This window comes from Heliangelus exortis, chromosome 4 (assembly GCF_036169615.1).
Source record: "Heliangelus exortis chromosome 4, bHelExo1.hap1, whole genome shotgun sequence".
NCBI lineage: Eukaryota > Metazoa > Chordata > Aves > Apodiformes > Trochilidae > Heliangelus > Heliangelus exortis.
In genome coordinates this window covers 18,668,946-18,693,270 of record NC_092425.1, presented here as the reverse complement: position 1 = coordinate 18,693,270, position 24,325 = coordinate 18,668,946, and the positions used below count along the sequence as shown (strand labels likewise).

General features: G+C 36.3%; 1 protein-coding gene across 2 annotated transcripts in view; it reads left to right on the top strand.

The window, feature by feature from the left end:
• VEGFC (vascular endothelial growth factor C) overlaps nucleotides 1-24,090 on the top strand; it is a 76,739-nt gene extending 52,649 nt beyond the window's left edge. The window contains exons 2-8 of one of the 2 annotated variants that reach the window (XM_071743223.1): nucleotides 3,987-4,070; nucleotides 6,567-6,780; nucleotides 8,190-8,380; nucleotides 14,026-14,177; nucleotides 17,638-17,747; nucleotides 18,000-18,330; nucleotides 23,384-24,090. In XM_071743223.1, the coding sequence (XP_071599324.1) occupies nucleotides 6,627-6,780; nucleotides 8,190-8,380; nucleotides 14,026-14,177; nucleotides 17,638-17,747; nucleotides 18,000-18,330; nucleotides 23,384-23,498 (1,053 nt within the window). In that variant the 5' untranslated portion in view covers nucleotides 3,987-4,070; nucleotides 6,567-6,626 and the 3' untranslated portion in view covers nucleotides 23,499-24,090. The remainder of the gene's footprint in view (nucleotides 1-3,986; nucleotides 4,071-6,566; nucleotides 6,781-8,189; nucleotides 8,381-14,025; nucleotides 14,178-17,637; nucleotides 17,748-17,999; nucleotides 18,331-23,383) is intronic. The other variant, XM_071743222.1, reaches the window with a different exon arrangement.
• Nucleotides 24,091-24,325: the final 235 nt, after the last annotated feature.

The window sequence follows — 24,325 nt, the reverse complement described above, 5'->3', positions numbered from 1 at the left end:
TGCGAGCTGTCTCCTTTCCAGCAGATGTGGTAGCTGCCTTGATAACCCAGCAATCTTCACAATTTTGTCCCTTATTTTTACTCACCATTACCTCTTTCTTCTGATCATGCACCCAGTCACAGTCATCCTCTGCAATGATCAGCAACGATCAGTATATCTGAGGATGACCAAGACAACAACACACAATACTCATCTGGTACTGCCTGGTGTCTCCAAGATTTAATCAGATGTAAGCCTTTCATCAGCAATAATCCAAATCCTTATTGATCCCACATCTATTTATAATGCTAGCTGAAAGCTTTGGTGTGAGTCTTTAAATCAAAGAATCCACATGCAGCTGCACTTAAACAGCAAATTGTTACCCACAGATATTTTTAATGAAGGCTGTGCAGCCTTTGACCTCTACTTTGTATCCAGTGCAAGCTCCTGAATAATGAATTGAGTCTATTGATAAAGGGCTTGACTTTCATAATTTATTTTGCAATTATGACTTGCTTAATTTTTAGAAATAGTAGGGCTTTATGGACCATAATTTGAAGACTGCTGTTATGGAACAATGCAAATTTCAAAAATCATGAGCTCTTCTGCGACTATAATCTAGCTGTGAAGTTTCTTGAAAAAGGTCATAGATATTTGGAGTCTGGCTAAGGTGCCTACCAACCTCTTTCTTAAAACTGTTCTCCATCATGATGAGGAATGGTGTTTAGTGACCCTTTTCCCCATTTCTATACACACATGTATGCATAGCTAGGTCATATGGATTTCTCTTATGGCACTGTGGTATTAACATCTCTGATTGTGTCAGACACCACATTACCTACAGCAACATCTTAGTTGCCCATGCTCATAGAAACCTGGTAGAACCTGCTGCCTAAGGCACTCATAAGGAAACCAAACAGCAGAGCAGGGACTTGCTCTAGAAAGGGAGGAATGTTTTATTTTTTTTCCCCTCTCTCTCTGTGCTTCCCATGGAAATCAGACTCAAATCAAAAAAGGGTATTTTCAGAAGTAATTCCCATTGGATGTATGAAAGTAACGGCATTTCACAAGGGAACATTGAGAACAATTCAGGAATGCAGGTACTTGAGGAATAAGCACCAGCCAAGATGTGTGTTTCTGAACCTTCTGCTAAATGTTTGGCTGAAGGACCCAACATAAGTGCTTTTGTCCAAATCTATAATCTTAGATATGCTGCTTTTTTTTTTTTCCTTGTGTCTTCACTTTGTACACTCTTACTACCACCAGCATTTATTTGTTTTCTTTGTTTGTTATTACTGGTATTCAAAATGCCAAAATGAATAAAGATCACTCAAAGCATAATACAGTTCAGAGCATTTTATGTATTTTATACTTTCATTTGTATTATGCCTGTTTGATATACTTTTAAGCTCTTTGGAACAGAGACTGATTCTAATCTCTCTGCTGTTCTCATGATGTTTTGATTTAGTTCAAAATAAGTGCAGTGCTCTTACTACTTATTTAAAATAACATAAAATAAAAAATTATGTTCACTGTTACTGTTTCACTTCCATAAGACACTGTTTTGTTGCTATATTGAATGGTAAATGTTTGCAGCTCTGGGCAGACATTCAGTTTTACCAGTGGTGCATGTGAGATAAAAATTGGGGCTATACAGCCATGATTGTAGACATAGATTAAAAAGTTCAATTTAATTATTAACTATGGCCAAGATATTAATTTAGGATATTTTCTTTTTTATTTTTGCTGGCATCAAGTTCCAAAAAACTAGGGCTGAAGTACATGAAAATCGTAGTAAAATACTATGCCAGTGAAGTGTTTATACATACTTCTCTTTTGCAAGATTTCCATTTACTTGCAAAACACTTGTTTCAGTGTTAGAATTTAACTACTTGATTTTAATTCATTTCAGTCCATAAATAATTGGAGTATAAGAATACTGTTAAATGGAGATGCTTATATACAGCATTTTACTATTAAGAATTGTCAACAAATTCTTTGAAAATGAAATGAGTTGACAACTAGAATCAGGGCAGATGTATAAAAGTAGTACTGCTATAGCACATTGCACCATCAATTATGTGCCAAGCCTGTTGCCAAATATTAAGTGTTCTGACCTTTGTTATTAATAATAGAAGCAGACACTGGGGAAATGGGAAAGACAAATAATGCAATGCATGGAAAATGTGTTGTAAATTTGACTTTATTAATGGATATAAAGCCTGTTTGATATCCTGCACCTTCCCTTGCAAGTCATTTTATGAAAAACTGGACAAGCTTTACGATTTTATTTCTATCTCTATTGTTCACTTCCCTTGTTCCTCAGGAAATAATATGGAAGAAGGGGAAGTTAATTAGTTTTCATTGTATTCTTCATTCACACTTGTATTGTTTAGTTGTTATTTTGCTCAATGCCATATATTATCTTTTAGAGGTTGACTAATCAAAAGTTTAGTCTGTCTCCAAAGTGTAACTGCATCTACAAACATGATTTCTTTCCAAACTTCACTACTCTATGTTTGCATAAAATTAATGAAAAGTTAGAGCTCCTCTGATTTATAGTTCATCTTTGTTGATGCTACTTCCTCTTTTTCTTATCATAAATTCTAAAGAGGTGTTGAAGTCTGGATTTCCACTGCAAAATCATTTTGAGGTTTTTATTTTTTGTGTGTGTCCGAAACTAAAAACCAATGCAAAATTAAGAAAGAGTATAGTTTAGAATCATAGCATGACAGAATTGTCAAGGTTGGAAAAGGCCTTAAAGATCATTGAGTTCAACCTAATCCAATTACCACAACCACTAAACCCTATCCTGAAGCACCACATCTAAATACTTCTTGAGCACCTCGAGGGATGGTGACTCCATCACCTCCCTGGGCAGCCCATTCCAATGCCTCACCACTCTTTCGGTAAATAAATTTTTCCTAATATCTAACCTAAACCTCTTGTGGCACAAGTTAAACCCATGAATTAAAACTATGACAAAATAAAAGTGTTGCCAGAGAACTATTACCTTTACAGAAGCTATTGCACTCCTCTTGAAAAATTTAGGAACTCTTTTTAACAATCCTTTATGATCTGATGCTTTTACTGTGTGCAGGACATACATTTTTTTAATCAACCAGAATTTAAGATTTAGTTTTTATGTTCATGTCAACAGAAATTTTTGTCTGTTGTACAAAATAAAATCACTCCGCAAGCTCCTTACATGTATGTTTCTTTAAATGGTTTGACACAGATGAAAGTAATTTGCTGCAGTTCAAAAATATACATCTTTCATAGTCTTACAGTAAATAGACCTGGAAGAGATCATTGGTTTGTGTACCAAGGTAGTATGTGAAACATACCGAAAAATTAATCTGTATTTTCAATTCTTTTTTTCTGTCCCTCACTCTGGGTTTTGCATGTACTGTATTTAGGGTGCATGCATGGATTTCCTTCTCCCTTTCTTGCTAAATCAGAAGAGGGGAGAGAACAAAAGCCCTCTAGTGAGGAAGTTGGTTTTCCACAGTGTATTTATAACTTGAATTTCAACTTGAATTGAAGCTATCTTTACAAGTAAATGGTTTTATTAAACTAAGCATAAAATCTGATGGAATAACGATTATCCATGTTTTAAGAGAAGTCATTTCATATATCTGCTCCAGAATTTTTTTCCTTTTGCTCATACTAAGTGAGCACTTTACGTTGTAGGCAGTATTCTGTGTTCTTCACACGGCACACTGGCCTATGGAATATCCAGGCAGAGATGCACATGTAAACAGTACTTTATTAAATTTGATGCAATACTTTATTAAAGCCTCTAACTTCTTTGTGTTTGACACGCATTTTATACATATATACCAAATTTTCTGTCCATCTGGAAAAGTGTTAGAATTCCCTGCTGAAGGAGTATTTGATCAGCACATTATTTCTGACAAATATAAGCTCTTTCCTGCTACATACATCCTGGCTTCTTATCAAATAAATAACTTTGAGTTTCAATACTTACTTTTCTGGTGTTCTAGGCCTGAACCTTGAATATCTGAAACAGCGATAGCCAGCATTTTATCTGCAGTGGGCTGCACAGGCTTTGGAGCAATCCAGGAAAGGTTGGTGAGCCTTGGGTTGGATTCTCTCTCTGTGTCACCCTTATGGTATGCTGGGACCTGCAGGGGTCAGCTATTAAATGAATAAACACAGTTGCCATTCTGGTGCCAGAATGTAATGGGCTGGGAAGCAGCCTTGTGACAGGACACACACACACCTCCATGCTGTCACCTCCTGTGCCACACACATTCCCACTGTGCTGGTGTCATGAGCTGCTTCCCTTTCCTCAGGTGGCACGTGCTGCAGTGCCCTCAGAGAACAGCCTGGCATGGATGAGGCTACTCAAACCTTCAGCTTTGCACCTCTCAGGAGACATGAAAGCAAGCAGACAGTGGCTAAATTAGTTGTTTGTTCAGCTTGCATTTTTGTCTGTGATCTTCAGATTGAGGATCTTTGTGGCATCCTGCAAAGAGAGGGGGGGAGTGAAGTGTTCTGTCTTGCTGACGAACTTGAGGGCAACTCCCCAAGAGACACACTGGGTGGCTTGGATCAGAGGTTACTATTCTTAGGAAGGCAGGAAAGAGATGAAGTCCTAAATGAGCATGATTCCGAGACTTACAACTTGATTGTTGAAATGTCCCAAGAAAAAGTAGTCTGTTATAACACTCATTAGCAAGACTTCAATGAAAACTTCATTTTTTATCTCATAACACTTTGACATATCAAATGAGTTTGAAATCTGTATTACACATCGCTTCTCTATTTAACTGTATTTACAGATACAAGTTCTATGAATCTGCCTTTACCCAAGGCATTTTTCCTATATTTGATATCTGCTAAGGAAGCAGAAGTGACAGTGTGTGCCATTTTATAGCCTTTTAGTTGTTTGTGAGACAAGGAACAGTTTTAGTTCATGTGAGCTAGTTCAGAACTGGTTGTTTTACTCACAATAATGTTCAAAATCACTCACATCCCAAAAAGCCAACCATATCCTGGGCCGCATCAAAAGCAGTGGGTCTAGGGGGTTAAGAGAGGTGATTCTGCCCTTGTGAGACCCCACCTGGAATGTCTGTCCAGTTCTGGAGTCCCCAACATAAGAAGGATATGGAGCTATTAGAGGACATGGAGTCCGGTGGAGGGCCATAAAGATGATCAGAGGGCTCTAGTACCTCATCTAGGAAGACAGGATGAGAGGGATTCTCCAGATGCTCCAAATTGACATTATATCAGCCTTCCGGTACCCAAAGGAACCTACAGTAAAGCTGGGAATGTTCTTTTTATAAGTGTTAGGACAGCTTTAAACTGGAATAGGGTAAATTTAAGTTTGATATTAGGAAGACATTCTTCAGTGTGAGGGTGGTGAGAGACTGGACTAGGTTGCTCAGGGAAATTATAGATGCCTAACCCTTGAGGTGTTTAATGCTAGACTAGAAGGGGCTTTGAGCAATTTGGTCTAGTGGGAGGTGTCTCTGTCCACGTCAGGGATTTTGGAACTACATGGTCTTTAAGGTCCCTGCTAACCTAAACCATTCTGTGCTCTATGGTTAGTCATGAAGTTTAATAAGTTATGTTAAATTTCCATTTCTATGTTTTCATATTTCTGGTTTTGGACACATACTATACACTGTTACAGCCTGAAGTTTGTTGGACTAGAGCAACCTATAGGGAGTCCAGAGTCAGTTGCTGAAGGCTTTTTACAAAGTGCATCTCTGTATTCCATGTCTCGTACTGCCATCTAAGGGCTGTGTAGGCTGAGAAAGTGGGTAAAGGTTTTCAGTACTTTCTTTTTCCTTATTTCTCTTCCCTTTGGGAAGTTAGCAATACATGGATGAGGGAGGTGGGCAGAGAATAACATCACTCCTTTGATGCAATATGTTGTTTCTTCTATGAGGATAAAAGAATCTTCCAGCTAATTAGGAAATTGGAATTTAAATCTGAGTCTTTTAGGAAGATGCAAGTGCAATGTGTTTGTGTAAAAGTCAGCAAATCAGAAAGTGCAATTGCAGGATTTGAGGATACTCTTTAAACAAAAAATTAAGGAATGTAGTGCTTAGAGTTCTGAAGAGTTTCAGTTGAAACTTAGGAGTCGGGGAGTGTGCAGTTCAGATTCCTAAAGGCACCAAGGTCCTTGACTCCTAGCAATTTAAGGATCTGTGCTTTAAAGTAGAATTTGCTTATTAAGTTTTTCCCTGAAAAAAGTGCAAAATCACATGAATAGTTTTCATACTTTTTCTAATTCCACTGTTTTTTAATTTCTGGGTGTTCTGATATTTTTACTTTTTGTAAATCTGTAGCCTGTACTTGTTTAGGCTTAATTATATAGCTCCTTTCTCACACAGATATTTTGAACTATAAGTATGATAAAGAATTAGTAGCACAAGCAAAATATTTCACTATTTGTCCATATACTACTGTTTGCATTGACTGACAAAGTCAGTTTTTGTAACGAAGAGCCCTTTGAGTACAATTTTGTTTTACAATGTATGAATTGTTTTTCAGGCTAGTTTCCAGCAAACCTTGTATAATAAAGTAATTAATCTTGCATGTTACTTTGACAGGCTCATGCAAGCAAAGACCTGGAAGAGCAATTGCGGTCTGTGTCCAGTGTGGATGAACTCATGACAGTGCTTTACCCAGAATACTGGAAAATGTTCAAATGTCAATTGAGGAAAGGAGGCTGGCAACACCACAGGGAACACTCCAGCTTTGACACAAGATCAGATGGTTCACTGAAATTTGCCGCAGCACACTATAATGCAGAGATCCTGAAAAGTAAGTACAGGACACAAAAGATGTTCTAACACACAATAAATTAAAATCTGAAGGCTTCGCAGTTGTGTCAGAAGCTTTTTAAAAACTAAGCATCATCAGTAAACCATCCTCACCAGTTTGATTTGATGTAATGGCTATAAAATAAAATCACTGACAGCCTTATCTAAGGAAATACATTGCATCCATGGAGGTATTTTCATTACATCCATTGTACAAAAGGTATAGACTGCTATCATAGCTTAGTAGATATATAAAAGATAAGTGTGTCCCTTCAGGTACAAGGAATCCTGCTTTGTAGAGGCTGTAATGATTTTGCAGAATGTAAAAAGGGCACTAATAATTTGATTAATTGAATTGCTTCTGCTCTTTTTCTGCAATCACATCACAACTGGTAATGGTTTTTTTCTCTTGCGTGTTATGGCTTTAGGAAGCCAAATAAACCACTTGTAGCTTTTTTCTGTTGCAAGAGGGCAGTTGTCATGATGTTACGCTGAACTCAGAAAAAAACAGCTTTGGAACAAGGATGTCCATACCCCCTAGTGTTTCAGGTGGCCTGGATAAAAATGTAATTAGCTTACATTTTAATCAAGTGCTTTCAGGCAGAGAAGCATAGGATTCGTTGTGGAAGGTGTATATTTTGACATGATTGTGGAAATCAGGTGTCTTAATGGAGACTCTGGGTTTGGTGCAATTTCCATTTTAGCTGAGTAGCCTACCGAAAAATGGCACTGAGAGCTAATAAAGATCCTGTACATCTGCAGGTGTTATGGCTGCTTAGTGCAAGATTGCAAAAGGCAGTCTTGGGTAAAATTGGACAGAAGGCTTTATAATGCTATGTAAAATGTTTACCCAATTTTGCATGGGTAATCTGGGCACAAATACCACCTTTTAGATGAAATCAAATGGTGTACATAATTGCTAAATATTAACATTGCTTTAAACTACACTCTTGTAGTTAGCAAAGTAAATGTAGTCAAATTAATTTCACATTAAGTATGTAGGCATCAAATGTAATGTTTTTAACACACAGTATGCAAGTGAAGTCAAAATTACTTTGCCAGAGATATACAGTACTTCTTTACACATAAGGTAAAACCCCAGACCTAGGAGAAAGGACATGAATAAAGCTATGGATATCTTAAGATCTGCCCACCCTTGTTAGGTTCCCTCTTAGCTCCACTATGACTTTATTTATGCTCATGACAATTTGTGACCTCCCTGTGAAGAAATAAAATTACCTAGAAGTTTACACAGAGAGATATGTGTTTCACTGCATAAAGGGTGTGATTCTAGCAATGTATATTCTGGTTCTAAAGGTAAAAAAAAAAAAATCCTACTAATTTGCTTAAGGAGAGTATTGTTTTTAAACAGTTACTTAATAACACATGAAATTCCCTGTAACTTGGCAGGTATTGATACTGAATGGAGAAAAACTCAGTGCATGCCTCGTGAAGTGTGTGTGGATGTGGGAAAAGAATTTGGAGCAACAACAAACACCTTCTTTAAACCCCCATGTGTATCCATCTACAGATGTGGAGGTTGCTGCAATAGTGAAGGACTCCAGTGTATGAATATCAGCACAAATTACATCAGTAAGACAGTAAGTTCTTACTCTTATTATAGTCCAAGTGCTCCTTGCAAATCCATTTATGATCGTGCATGTTTAAAACCTTCATATTGCTACTATGGGGAAGGAAAAAAACCAATTCCAGAATACAAAGGAAAACAACTGAAGAGAATACTGCTGGGAAGAAAAAGTTAAACATGCTTTTTCCCAAAATACCTTTTTTGGGGGGGTGAGGGGAGTAGGGGTACCAGGGGGAAGAATAGGTATGCTGTCCTTTTCTCAGTTTTGAGATTATTCATGAAAATTAATTCTCTCAGTTTTTGGCATCTGCCATTTGCCTGTTGTATGAGGCAAACACTTTCTGGAAAATTATCCTGCAATTTTGTTAGTGAAGACAATTTTAGCAGACAGAATACATGTCAAAAATAAAGCCTTTTGGGAACTGAACTTTACTGTATTAAGAGTTATTGTAAAATATACTTTTTTGGGTTATTTATGTGTGTTCCTCAGATTATATGTGGGTTTTGTTTCAGTTTCAAGGCTAGTGATCAGGTGGGAGTATGCAGAGATTATATATTGAGCCTGTGAGCTGCCTTGAGAGTAAAAACATACATGCTTTATTTCAAATAACTAGCAATTATGAGAATATCTTCCATTCCCCTCAAGAATCATGTACAAATAGACAGGTTGTAGGGCTTTTTGTCTGTGGGCTTTTTCACTTTTTACCTCTTCTCTCTGAGGCTTTGAAGAATACATTAGTGTAAACTTGCATCGTTTTTCAAGTAGATTCTTACAGCTAAAGATGCATTTCCATATGGAAGTTACACAACAAACCATAAAAAAAAGCAACTCTGTTCTAATACATTTTCTGTCTTCACTTTTCATCAAATCTGTCTGTTATCTGTCTGTGAAATGGAATATGTGGAGTTTTGTGGCCACAATTTACCCTATATCAGATGAGAATTAGAAAGAATAAGTTACTTGATTCATGACCCTTCTGAGGAATTGAGGCACCCTAAACACCTATTTTTACTAGTCTTTTATTTCCTGAATGAAATGAGAAAGAATTGGTTAGTAAGCGGGCATCTTGGTTTTAATTTTTTTTTTCATAATCACCTTTTTGTAGCTTTGTTTTGATGCATAAACTCTATAAGCTAAGCTTCATATTGTTCACCCTGCAGAAAAAGTCTTTGATGGCAAATTAACTTTTCAGCTGGAGGTCTTACACTGTGAGGGCATACTCTGGTGTTGGTTCCAGACACAAACATCTAAAGAAAGCTGGTATCAGCTTTCATCAAAATGAATTAAAAAGAAAAGAGCTAAGGACAGAAATTATTTTTATGGGGAGCAAATCATTAATTGTCAGGAAAATAAACTAGGTCAGATGTTCCCAGATTGGCTTATGGAACACTGTGGTGCTCCAGAGGGGTCAATAGTTCTCTAATTTGGGCAATGTTCCTGCTTTCTAGCTACTGAACTTTGTTCAGAGAAAAATAGAAAACTACTGTGCTTTACCTTTTTACCAGTTTTCCTCAAAAGCTGTTTCTATAGTTTCTATAGTTCATAAAATCATGACTTGAATACAAGACAGTTTTTTAATTAAGACATTGAGCAAAGTCAATGAAAACATTTCAAGACCCCCAAGGCTCATTCAGTAGATGTAGTAGATATTTCTCTTCTCCTTGACCCATGACACTGCAGTCTCACCCAGTTATGTTAGTGGTGGCTTGTTTAATGAAACTGTATGGGGAAGGGTGGCTGGTGGGTTTGGTTTTATGGTGCAGTTCTGTTGATTTTTTTCTCTAATTCTTTATTAAACAGCTGTTCTCTGTTTCCATGACATGAGTAATTCAACAGCAGATACAAATATTGGAACTCCCTGGTACAGAAACAGCCTGTCCCTCAGCTGTACTTTTTTATGCACCACCTATAGATACTTGCTTATCTGTTGAAGGGAAGCAGTGAGCAGATGTCAAGGAGCCATCTCATCTCTTTCTTTGTCTTGATGGACAGTTGTTGGGCTTCTTCAGATCATTTGATATAAAGGTCCTAAATCTTCTTGTTTCAGGGTTACTGTAATAGTCCCTCAGGGGATAACGTCTTTCCACGTAGTTTGAAATTAGACTTAGAGGAGCTTTTCTCACAGGAAACAAGTTAACAGCTTGAAATTGTTTGCCATGTTTGAGATGTTCCTGGTGTTCCTTTACATGATTTGGAGATACATATATCACAAGAATTTAAAGTTGGTTTGAACTTTACTGTTTATTCCTTTTCCCATGCATTTTTCTGTGTTAGACTGATGCTTGCAATCACATAGTAGGTACTATTAATAGCAGGAGATATATTGCTATAACTTCCAAACAGGGGGTATTTTTTTTTAAATTTCTGGTGTAAAAAGTTATATTTAAGTATTAAAAGAATGACGTAGGAAGCCAAGGATATTGAAAAGATACGAAATGTTTTATATTGGGTAAGTTACCCATTGTTGAATTATGCATAAACCTTTAAAATACTGTTTTTAAAAAAAACTTAGATAAAAAAATAAATAAGGATGAGACCCATTTTCAAATATCTTATTTTCATTCTTTCCAACACTCTACTGTTTAGAGCGTTGAAATCAAACAGTCTTGTATCCTTAGCTTGAAAATTTCTCTCTAGACATGTTGTGCTCTATTACACTGGTTATATTTGGCTGGCTTTACTGACGCTTTAGGAAGTGCAAAGATCACAAGTGATGGAAACTGAGAGTCTACCAATTTAAGGGAAACATGCCAGAAGAAACCAGACTCTTATCAGAAGATCATGATGTGGGAGATGTGTGTCCCAGAAGATCTGGGAAAAAAATTACACACAGATCCCATGTATCTAGAAAGATGTTTCCCTCATCCTGATCTGAAAATAACAGTTTTATTTTATGTTTCATAAGTCTATGATCATAACAGTAATGTTAATGTGTGTGGATAGGATGGATGTTGGCACATACGCTGATAGTACTGAATAATTTAACTTAGCCACTGAAACAAAGAAATACTTTACATTATGTGGGAATTAACATTTTTTTCTGCCATGAAGTCCTACCCGAAAGAAGGAGCTATCCATGCAGTGAATCAAAAATACATGCCTTCAAAAGGATCACTGGGGAAGAATATATGGGAAATTTTTTAACAGAAATTCTGGTAGTGCTTTTGGTTAAGCATCCAGAGATTCCTGGCTGCCATTAGATTTTTAATTTTTTATTAAATTAACATACTGAGCTATAGGTTGTGGGCCAGACTCAGGTCCCACCCTTCTTTCTGTTCTGCACTCTGGCTCTTCGAATAGCTAAGGGAAGAAGCTGCCAGTGTGGGAACTGAAATGACCCTGGCCTGGAAGAAACAACAAGTCTGTAAAGAAGGGGAAGTGGTGTACCTGGCATCACAGTAATTTCAGGTTTTGAAGTGCCAAAGGCCAGGTCTGGTTGGGTAGAGCAGTTCAGGAACACCTTTACCTGGTGTTTTCTTGCTGTGCTTCTCAACAGAGAAGTAGAGCACAGAGCATATGCACTGATATAAAAGCTGGTGTGTAAAAGAATGAAAATCCAGAAGAAAAAAAATTGTTCGTAGTTGCACCTATGATTGTAAAACTGATCTCATTATTCTAATTATTACCTGTGTATTAGTCTGAAAAGTTCTTTAATTATATACCTGCCTGTACTGGGAGGCAGGAAAAAAAACATAAGAAGCTGACTTTCAGGTCTGTAGGATGTGCTGCCTTTTAATTTTGGCTGGTGCAGTGGAACGAAGGTTAAGTATTAAGCCTAAAATACACCTTATTACAAATTGTGTAATCCAAATGTATGAAGAAGAATGACCTTCCTTCATTTTTCAGAATTAATGTTTCAAGTTTGGCTAGGTTGACAGATATAAAGTCATCTTGATAGTGGTCAGCAGGAACTAAAATAAAAAATGTTTTAGTTGCAGGACAATGGTTTTAAAAAATCCATATAGTACCAACGAGTGTCATGATTTTAGCACACAATTTCTATTTAAACTGTACAAGGATCTTGATTTTATTTTTTTTTTTTTTGTGACAGAAATATAGGGAAAAAACCATCTATAGTGACACATAATCTTGTTCAATGGTAAACAACTCCAACTTAAATAGGCTAAAATTAAGACTACTCAACCTACTCCCTTATAATATCTGTTGTCTCTCTCAGCCTAGCTTTGCTCTTCTTTAATAATAGGGGTTGACATTTTCTCATTAGGAGCATGTTTAATCTAAACTTGGCTGTATGTGTGCCAAAATGCTAAAAATTATGCTTAGGAGCCCTAAAAGGAGAGGAAATGAGGCTTCATGGGCTGTCTGAAAGGGAAATTTCACCTGGGCTGAAAGGAGGGCAGGTTGGTGTGGGGAGTCATCATGTTGCATGGAGACCTGAGGAGACAAGGGCTGAACACAGCATTCTGAGTAGAAATGCTGGAGTCTGTGAGAAAGACTGGAAGACCTGTCATCTGGCTTTCTGTAACAAAATAGCTTTAGAGTGCCTGATTAGCATGTGTTAATTTCTTGTGAAATGCATTAACTATGTACGATTTTCAAAAGTTCTTCAGTTACATAGAGCTTCCCTACAGTATGTGTTAGATGCTGAAATTAACGGTATGTTAATGACTTAGGTTTCCAGTCCTAGCTTCTGTCAAAGAGGTCAGGACTACACTAATTTTAATGTACTTTAATTTAATACTAATATATATATACTAATACAAATGTATATTTAATACTAATGTACTTTAATACTAATTTTATGTACTTTAATTTACTATTTAGCATACAATTATTGGTAACATATTTCTGAAATTTGCAAACATTAAAAACTTAGAAAAACTGCCCTTGTCCCTACTACTGTCAAATCTCAAATTCTTTTGGAGACTGAAGTTTATTCTTTGCAGTCTTTAGTCCTGAATTTCTACCTCTGAAGAACAGACCTGAAGGAAATCTTTTCTTTATTGTCTGTACTGTCAATTAGTCCAGTTTTCACTGTGATTTCAAGTTGCAAAGAAAGAGGAGATTTGGGTGTCTTGAGAGTACAGTAAAGCCAATCCCTTACTGAATGAGGGATCAGACAAAAATATATATAGTGTCTGATCCCCAAGAAGAGGTACCCCTATGGGCAGTATGGGAACCAACTATAGTACCCACAACCAGCAAGCAATGTTGCCAGAAAAGAAGGGAATCAAGAATCAGCCTCATACACAGATTTTGTGGAGTATTTCTTATAGAAATATCCTTTCTAAGTATTTGCATTTGACTGTTAGGTGTTGCCGGAGATGTCTTTAGTGACAACAGATGCTAAGTTTGTTGTTCTGTTGGATTAGAAAGATGAATGATTAATAAATTAGCGATTTTAATAAAACCAGAAAGCATTACACAAGGTCATGTCTTACCTAATTTGAAATTATTTATTAAGGTCATAATGAAATCTTATGTATATTGAGATTTTATTTCTTACACTTAAATTGTATTCATTTTGGACAGAGTGATTATTTAGTGGTATAATAGGATTTGCCACTAAATGGTGGTAGAGAACAAAAGCCCAAACTTATATTTCTTATAGCTTTTTTTCTATGGCATATTTTATTTCTATTTGTACTGTTACTGCTCTGTAACAGAGGGTCTTTGTTTTGCTTTCCTTTTTATAGTTGTTTGAGATCACAGTGCCTCTCTCTCATGGTCCCAAACCCGTAACCGTCAGTTTTGCCAATCACACGTCCTGCCGATGCATGTCCAAACTGGATGTTTACAGACAAGTTCATTCTATCATACGACGTTCCCTGCCAGCAACACAAACTCAGTAAGTATGGGACTTGTCTTTCCTTCTACATTATGAGCAAACCTGTGTAATTACATGTAAAAGATCGTTGGAAGCTTTTGCGATTAAGAGAGGTGAACTTACTAGGTGAACTACTCATCAGTAGCATCAGAAAGCCTTCTGCAAAGCAGAAGTTTTACATAAAGAAAGTGTTATTCCAGTAAAATTGTCTCTAACCCTGTGTATAAACTGAGTTAAATTACTTCAAAATGAAGAAAAATGTTGTTTATGGGGTTTGTTTCATGCAAAAAGTTACAGTGCAATTGAGGATTAAAAGAAAACTTGTTTTTTAGAAAAGTAATTGAGAATAGCTAAACCCACTTAAGTTTGCAAATAAGGAGTGTACAACTTTTCTTTTTCAAACTTTACTTTTGTATTGAAAACACTAAAGGCATTTTTTTTACTGAATCTTTACCTAAAAGTGTTTTTGTACATGTTATGCCACAGATATAAATAAAACAGAATGAGAAGGGGAAAGAAAAGCTTAATTAACAGTCCACAGAATTGTTCATTTGCTTGTAGGTTTTGAATGAAAACGGTTAAAGAAGAAATCTGTTTCTAAAGCAATTTTTATTTGAACACTTGAATAATTCCTTTACTACATTTTAGAGGACAGAGTTATGATTTCATGATGCATAAATATTTAATAGAACACGAATATACAACAGACTACCAGTTGCTTTATTATGCTGAGTGTTGGCAGCTCCTCATTGATTCCAGATTAAGAGCACTTGTGTGACCATTACAAGAGTTTATTCTAGCAGGGAACAAGCTGCCTGGAGTTAGAGGGAGTAAACATACAAATACCAGACTTTGACCAGCACTCACAGGCTGTCCTGTGAGTAAGAAATCATGTTTTTATAAAGGTGAAAAAGAACGATACTAGAACTGAATATATACACTGAGGTTTTGTAATTTGCAGTACAGTTCTCAGTTTCTTTTCAACTTCATATTTTTCCTTAACATTTTTATTTGCAGGTTTGAATGCTAGTGAGACTGTGGCAAAGCTGGAAATGTACTTTCTTCTCACAGCAGATGTGCATGTATTTAAGTACATGCTCTTATTAGCAGAAACACAGTAATGACTTTTTATGTATTTACTGAAAAGAAAACTGTAAGAGTATAAAATCTGGTTTTAAGGTACTAATACTTGGGATATAACAACAATTCAGGAATGGATTATGCCATAATGCACAGGCATATGTTAGACTGAAGAGAGAAATTATATCTAAGAATACAAATAAGTAATCCTCTTTTATATAAAATATATTTTCTGCACAACTTTACCCTGAGAATTGAGGTCTACCTCTTTTTCTATTCCCACACTTTTTTCCTTTTTTCCCCCTAAAAAGTATTAGCTACCTCTACATACTTGAAGAGCTAAGGCAGGTCAGTTCATGTTTCTGAATCCTCTCAGATTAATGGTATCTTAAATTGTATTATTCTCTGTTTATGTAGAATGTCACCAAGATGTGCAACTGAGTTAGAAAATTGTTACTCTATTTTTGTCATTGGGGTTGTAAGAAAGCAGAAAGAAATTCAATATTCATAATTCAGCTCCAGCTCTCTGTGATGATCTTATCTTTTCCCTGTGGCTTGTAGACAGGCACTTACAAAGCTGATAAGCATGTTTTAGATGTGGTTTGGATGTATGATGAACGCATTAAGTGGTTCCTCCCTTTATGCATCATTTGCCCTGACACTGACAGGGAACAAGGTAGCAGCTATGTTGTGGTTTTGTGGGTTGGGGTTTTTTTGTTGTGGTGACAATTACTTGGAAAGTTGAGGTAACATTAACTTGGAAAGAGGTAATGAATTTTTCTGCAAAGTAGTTTTGTCTCTTTTCTTTTCTAGCCTTCCTCAACTTTCCTTAAATGTTAGGTCAGTTTAAAACTTCATATCCCCCAGTAATTTTCTGTAGTAGCAACCAGAGCAGAATTTGTAAAGAAGCAGTTCCACTTGGTTTTGCTGTGTGTCTCCAAACCTGATGCTGAAATACATATAGTTCACTTCAAATTACGGTGACTTGGATTTTGTATCAACATTGTTTTCTCATGGGTTCATGTATGTTTTGTATTTTCTTCATACTGTCACCCTGGCTTCCTTCTGTAGTTAAATTTAAATGCTCCTGCCTACAGCCAGGCTGCTCCATATGTGAGTTGACTTTTTTTAGAACAGAATACAGTAATACAGATAAATAAATTATCCATACAGTTTCTCAGGCAGAATCAGGAGACAGGCAAAAGGACATACATGCCAAGTGAGGGAGCAAGAGTGAGATCATTAGCAGAATAAAATCAGGAAACACTGCAGTGATAAGACATGAGGTGATGCAGGGTGGTGTTAAACTACAGCAGGCTTTACAAGCAACAAGTTGTTTGATGTGGTGAAAGGGAGTACTTCCCTTGAATGTGGATGGTGGGGGAATGTCCCAGCACCGGCATGTTGAGTGCATGAGTAATGGTGCCCAGAGGAATGAAAAGTGCTCAAAATGTTTAACATATGTGCTGTCTTAAAAGATAAGGATTTTTGAAATACTACAGAAACAATAAATAACACAGCTTGGACGTGTGAAGTTAGGCATGACTTGTTAATAGTTGTAATGTCACCTGTGGTGATAAATTGCGGGCAAGGAAGATCGACTAGTGGTGTATCTGGTGTACCTGCTAGTTAAGTTCACTTATCCTTTAAAAAGAGACCAAATCCTGTTTGGAATTTTTGCTTTCTTTGCCTACCACTACCTCAATTGAAAAACTCCAGCAGGTAAATAGCATTAAACTGCTGGATTGTTTAATGTCTTTAATTTCTAAAGTGAAGAGGTACTATGGCTGAATTTCAAATCTTTAGATTCAAGAAAGCTGACCTGGATTTGAGTGGATGATTAGAAAGAGTCAGGTAATGTCACCTAACTTTCACTAAAGGGGGAAGGAATCAAATAACCTAATTTTGATTCAGAAACTGGAGTTTGGTTTGCATCATTCATTGATGAATTGGTGTCAATTGTCTTTCAGTGTCTGTATATGTGAAAATGGTTTTGTACTGAAAAAAAATGTTGAGAATTATATCTCAACACCTATGAAGTATTTGGCAAGCAAATATTTTTTATACTGGTCTATTTTGTATATGATAATTATATTCAAGGGATAAATATTTTTCCACACTACGACAGGAAAGTACTATATCAGTTGCTAGAAGTTAGAACTAAAACTTGAAACCTGAGAAGGTATCTTCAGGCAGTGTTTGAAGATGTTTGTAGTGGGGAGAACCGCAATTAAGAACAAATTTGATAGCAATTAAAATAAGATTGTGAATGAGCTGAAGCTCCTTGAAAGGTTTTTGTAATGGAGGGAAAAACAGATGCAGAAAACTGCTAAAATAGACTTATTTTTATTTTTTTCTTTGTTCTTACAGTAGTAAATCAACAGTAAATTTCATTCCACAGGTGTCATGTGGCAAACAGGACATGTCCAAAAAATCATATCTGGAATAATCAAGTCTGCAGATGTTTGGCACAGCATGATTTTGATTTCTCTTCTCACCTTGGAGATTCTGGTAACCAGCTTTGCTTAAACAATTAAATGTAGTTCCGTGTTTGATTTACCTAAGGAGAAATTAAAACATTAAAAGTGAATAGCTGAATCTTTTTCTTTATTGATACTATTATTGGTTGTTGCCTGTCTTCTGATCTGTTTGTTCTTAAATCACTTTAAAATGTACAAATTCTGTACCATTTCTCCCCTTAAAAATATGGGATGGATAAGACAAAATTATGATGATTGTGCAACTTCTCTGATGTATTTCTAGACACATCTGAAGGATTCCATATTTGTGGACCAAACAAAGAGCTGGACGAAGAAACCTGTCAATGTGTCTGCAAAGGAGGCGTGCGGCCCTCAAGCTGTGGACCTCACAGAGAATTAGACAGATCATCATGTCAGTGCATCTGCAAAAACAAACTTCTCCCCACTTCCTGTGGGCCCAACAAGGAATTTGATGAAGATAAGTGCCAGTGTGTATGTAAAAAGACCTGTCCCAAACATCAACCACTAAATCCTGCAAAGTGCATCTGTGAATGTATAGAGTCTCCCAATAAATGCTTCTTAAAAGGAAAAAGGTTCCATCACCAAACATGCAGGTAAAAACTCAGTCTTTAGCCATTTATTTGTGTTCAAGCTATAAAAAGTGGGTTGTGTCATTAGCTGTCTTGTTGAATTATTTTGCAGTCTTAAGAAACAGTCTTTTTTCAATTGTTTTCTTCTATGACTTTTATCATGTCTAAGAGGAAACCTCTAAGCAGAGTAAGTATTTTAAAGCATGTTTAGTTTCTTATACTCTTACTACACTTCATGGGATTTATTTTTTTTCTTTTGATGAAAATGAGCTCTAAGTTCAAACTCCCTGGGTTTTTTATGCCAAAGTCCCACTCTGCTTTTCCCAGGAACTGAATATTGGAGTTCAAATAACAAATATTCTGAATTAGTTTTCAGAAGTTACTGAAGATACTTACATTCATTTTCATTTCCTAAATTTTTGTATAGCCTTCATTTCCTCAGCTGATACCAAAGATTTATAGTGCTTAAGAAGTCTTATAGGTCTGAGTGATTTCTCTGAAAAGTAGACAGCTATAACTATAAAACAGCCCACCCACATGCATCATCTAAAATAGGATTTGGTCAGGAAGAAAACTCTGTAGATTCTTTATATATCACAGAAGCTTTTCCTTCCACGACTGCTACACCCATAGAGGTAGCAGTCTATATATAAAAACATGAATGACTTTAGGTTATGAGAAACAAACATTACTATCACTTTATATATTTTTTGCGGAAGTTTTCCTGTAAAGTGATTTTCTTGAAACAGAAAACGTTATTTGGAGCAGAAAGATTACTTATTTATTAGTATATGGGAATTACAGTTCCAGAAATGTTTAGGCATTACAAATATAAAACAGAAAATTTGAACTTTTAATTGTCTGGTAATTCATAGCTTATCAGAAGTAAAACTTATGTAATTTAATTTAATATAACATGTAATTATACAATGTCATATATATATATATATATATATATATTAGTTCAGTTTGAATAAAGAAAAAATGTCTAATATTAGGAATGAGACCTATGCTGAAGTCTCTAAGATAGGGGAAAACATTAGTAATAACTGGCATTACCTGTTTTTCTACATTTGGTCTTTTGAATGGGACAGAAGACTAGAGAGAACAAAAGCAATCATTTATTCTCTGTTGTTCAGGTTTTGTTTCAATTTTTTTTTTTTCAGAGAAGAGCAACACTGTCCTAATTACATGAGATTTAGCATGTTACAATGCCTTAGCACTCCTCTTCTGTGCACTTCCAGTAGTGCTACACGTATAAACCACATACATTTTAAAAGAACATTCACAACTGAAAAATTCAGGCATTACAAAAGCTAAGAAATACTGGAATAAGCATGATCCCAGCTCTGTTGACTTAAAGACTTAGTATTTGAAGGAGTTAAACCCACCTATTTTCTGTGTTGTTGTAGTTGAATATGTTTTGAAAGTTTGAATCTGCCTTCCAAGGACAATAGAAGATAGCCCTGTTAAGGACAGAAGAAGGTGCTATCTCTCCACCTTCTGAAGGAAGGAGGAGCATAGGTTTCTTACATTTTGGTTCTGTAAACCACATGCTTCCTCTAAAAGGAATAAAAACCCTGCAACATCTGGTTTGTCTTTAAAAGAAAGATCCCTTGCTGTTATGAGGCCACATAAATTGAGGTACTACTTTATAACTTAGTGCAAGATGCCCGAGACCAAGCCATGAGCAGAGCCATGTAGCCATGCTCCTCGTGCACAGAAGTAGTCCTTATAGTTCCTGGTTTTGACACACCGACATTTTATGCATTGTGCTGAAAAATGCCTCTGCCTTTAATGTTGTAGCCTGCTCCAGAGGAAAGAAATATAAATTCATTTACAAAACATAGGCTAGAAAGAAAAAAAAAGAAAAAAGACAGAAACTCACCATAAAATCGTGGACTTTTAAGGTCAGCATGCCATTTCCACTGCAAAAAGCAGCATTTCTACTTCTGTTTTACCTGTAGAGTTGTTGCACTGTCAAAAATGAGAAAACACAATTACTGACATTACAAAGATAATTGTCACTGACTCATCCAGCACTATACATCTTGACTGAACATCAGTCTTAGCTCCTGGCCTCATCAAACAGATATTTGTCGCATGAGTGCACTTGGTAAACAATATTCAGCACAAATCTTTTCAAAGACTGGTCTATTGTTCAGCAGAGTTTCCAGAGGAAACCATATTCATGTGGTTACAATGACTCTGCTACTATTCACCTTGTACTATCACCTCAAAAGTTTATTTTGGTCAGTTTTGGCAGAGCCAGATAACTAGGCCCTTCAGCTGCAAAGTGTTTTAGAGGAGGAGAAGGGCTTTTGTGCTCTGTTGGGTTGTCCCAAATAAGGATAAGACTGCAGTAACCTGACCTTGACAGCAGCTAGACACAAACTCACATGGGAGAGATACTTTACAGTGCTGTCAACTTGAAATTAAGTTGAAATTCATAGTTCACTTGGAGGCATGAATCCTAAACAAAATAAACTCACATTTAGTGATTACATGACTGCTTTTCATTTTGTGCAACATGCCATAAGTGCATGAAAGAGTTTGGATTTGGGTTTTTGGGGTTTGGTTGGTTGGTTGTTTTTTCCTTATCTTGCTCTTATTTTATTCTGTGGTCATTCAGTACAGTAAATAGTCCGTCCAACTTTCATAAAAGAGACAGGCACAAAGGAAAGTGAGTTAAGCATTTCATCTGTTGTATTTCTATGGAGTACCCTTTTCCTAGAGTAAACCCACTCATGGTTGCACATTTGCTCAGAGTATCAGATCCTTTGGCAAAAATGCAAGACAGTAAAGTTCATTTGCTTTCCTTCTTGAGTGACACTGTGATTTCTTTTGCCTTTTACCACTGTTTCCAAACTTTGCTGGGCAAAAGAGAGATTTCAATGAGCTGTTAAACTGATCTTGGATATCTTAAGTGGCACGTTTTAATGTTACTCTCTTAATTACAGAGACCACACTGGTGAAATAATCAGTGGTTAATGACATTGAAAACACTGAACAAGATGTGACTATTTAATAACTGTCACATTTGCAACCTTCCTCATTCCTTACTGTTTTCCTCATAGCCAGGCTCATGGGTTGAACTTGCTGTCTTGAATCCATGTAACTGTAATACAGACCTCACATCATAAACAAATTACTGCATAGTAGTAATTTGGTATCCAAAACAACCAGAACACATATTAACTTATCTGCAACAATAATATGAGTAGCCATAAGCCTGAAAAAAAAATTGCCCAGGATAGTGGCATTGCACCGATATAGTGCACTTAGTGTCTTTCAACTGAAATATGCATTTTAGTAATGATCATAATATCGATGTTTCACAAACAGGCCCATGTTATTTAAATACAAGTTTTAAGTAGAACTGTGCTAAAATTTGAAACATATACTTTGTCTTTTGACTCATTGCCAGCACCTGAAAAAAAAAAAACCCTCAGACTTGTACTTTGTCTCCGTTATATACCAGAAAGTATTTAGCATTGTTATTGTAAGGTTATTTTAGGTCAAGTTCTTGTTTTAATAGAAAAATAGAATAGGAAAAGGAAGAGTTCAGGGACAACCACAGATACTATCTTTATAAGTTCTATTTTTCAGTGAAGGAATCTGAAGAAAAATTCTGCTTCTTTGTAGGTAAACGTGGCTTTTGGCTTTATGCTCTGTTTCTGCTAAAATTATTTTAATCCAATAGGGACCATTTTTGTTCTCTTACCTTTAAGATTTATCATAAACAGCAGGCTCTGATCTTACTTCAGAATGCTTATAGGTGTAACTACTACTTGAAATGTAGATATAACCCAGCTGGCCTCAGAGTCGCTATTGAAATTTGCAACTTGAAGGAAGTATGTTCTTATCTTCAGAAACAGAGTCACACTTAAACATACTATACAAGTATCTCTCAGGCCTATTTCATTAGTGAATAAGGTGAGAAACAATCCTGGATAAGATGCTAGATTTGTTTATCACCTGTGTCACAGTTTAACACTGGCCTGGCAATTAAACCAAATTGCCGATGCTCTCTATTGATGCCCCCTCCCCTCCCAGATAAAGGAGGGAGAGAGACTTATGGGTTTGAAACCAAACTGCACAGCTTTAATGAAACAGTAATGATAAATAGGAAAAAATTACTAAATATATACAAATATACAGGAAAATTGATACCACATTCCTCCCCCTTTTCCCTCAATAACTCTCACATCACCACCGAGCCTGCAGAGCAGCCCTGGGAAAGTCCAGGCTGGATTCCTGGAGTCAGCAGCAGTCAGGAGCTGGAGGCAGGAACACACAGCTTCAGGCTGGCATGGATCAGGACCACAGGCAGACAAATGGATAGAATCCTCCCAGGATGCCGAAGCAAACAGGGACAGGCAAAGAAGGGGAAGCAGGAAGGGGTTTGACCCTTGTGATCCCTCAAATTTATACTGAGTATGACGTGTATGGGATGGAATACTCTGTTTGGTCAATTTTGGCCATCTATCTTGTCTGTTCCTCCCTAAGGGAGGGTTTGCAGGTGGGACTTCTACTCCTTTTCTCCTAGAGAAATGTTCCTCAGAACTGAGCAGTGGCCTTGGTTCTGCATACCAGTTTCTATCTGTAACTGTAAACATTGAGTGTTATCAGTCCCAGAAGCAGACACTGACTGAGAAACTTGAAAGTAGCTGCACTTGCTGAAATTAACAGCAAGAGACTTAGCTGAAAGCAAAAGTACAAGACAGAAAATTACCTTTATCCTGGCCCAAGCCAGGACAACCTGATTCTGGATTGCAGCCTCAAATTGACAGCATGCAGCAGATCATAACAAACCAATTTGAACACAGAAAGTTTACTATATTTTCAGAATTTTTTAAAGTTTTTTAAAGTACCGCTCAAAATTAGAATGCAACTGTAACTAGGCTATACAATAAAGTATTGCATGAGCATTAATAGAGTTTAAAAATATGTATTTGTAGAAATTAAATATCTCACTGAGAAATGTCATTCTAAATGTGTATGTGTATAGAGTCTTCTCCAGCTTGATATTAATAATCATATTAATAATCAATTCCCACTTTTTCCTTTTCTTTAGTTGTTACAGACCACCATGTACAGTTCGAACGAAACGCTGTGATGCTGGATTTTATTTTAGTGAAGAAGTGTGCCGCTGTGTACCCACATATTGGAAAAGACCACTTATGAATTAGTGAAGAGAGCACTACTTGCTGTTTTGGTGTCCATTTTTCCATTAGAACAAAAGGACAACAGAAACTTTGCTAATACTTGGAATCAAATGTTCACCAGAGACCCTGTGGGGCTTTCAGAGACAGACACATTGTGCTTTTCTCAAGATGTGGAAGGCAAATGTAGAAGATAACTGGGGTTCACATTTTGTAAAGAACTCAATAAGGACTTATTTTCTGCCAATGACCAAACAGCCTAGGTCCTCCTTCTTGTGATTTTTTTTTTTAAGAGATAATGACTATATAATTTATTTCCACTAAAACCATTGTGCAGCATTTCTGTTTATAGCAGTAACAATTGTTAAAGCTCACTGTGATCAATATTTTTATATCATGCAAAGTATGTTTAAAATAAAATGGAAATTGTATTATATAATGGTGAGAATGTTTAATCATCTGTCTACAGAAAGGAACTGAAAACAGCTTTATTATCAGAGTTCTTGAAAGGGGGGGAAGCAGTTAAGACAATGCACTTTTATGAAATGAAGGCTACAAGTATTGTCTTGCATCTGTTATATATCATCTGAATTATAAAGAGCTATACTTAGTATTTCAAGAGCCAATGTTGATTTTTTTTTTCTTTTGATAGAATGAAACTAACAAAGCAAGTGCAATTAATATCTAATTAAAACATTGGAGATCATAGCCCAAATATAAGGAGTTCTTTTAAAGGGCAGCAGCAGCTACCCACATTCCAACATAGTCACTTTTCTATTTTATTTCTTGTTAGCATTCGTAAAGTATAGTATAAAATCAGTAGGAAAATGGAAATGTCAACTATGCTTTTTATT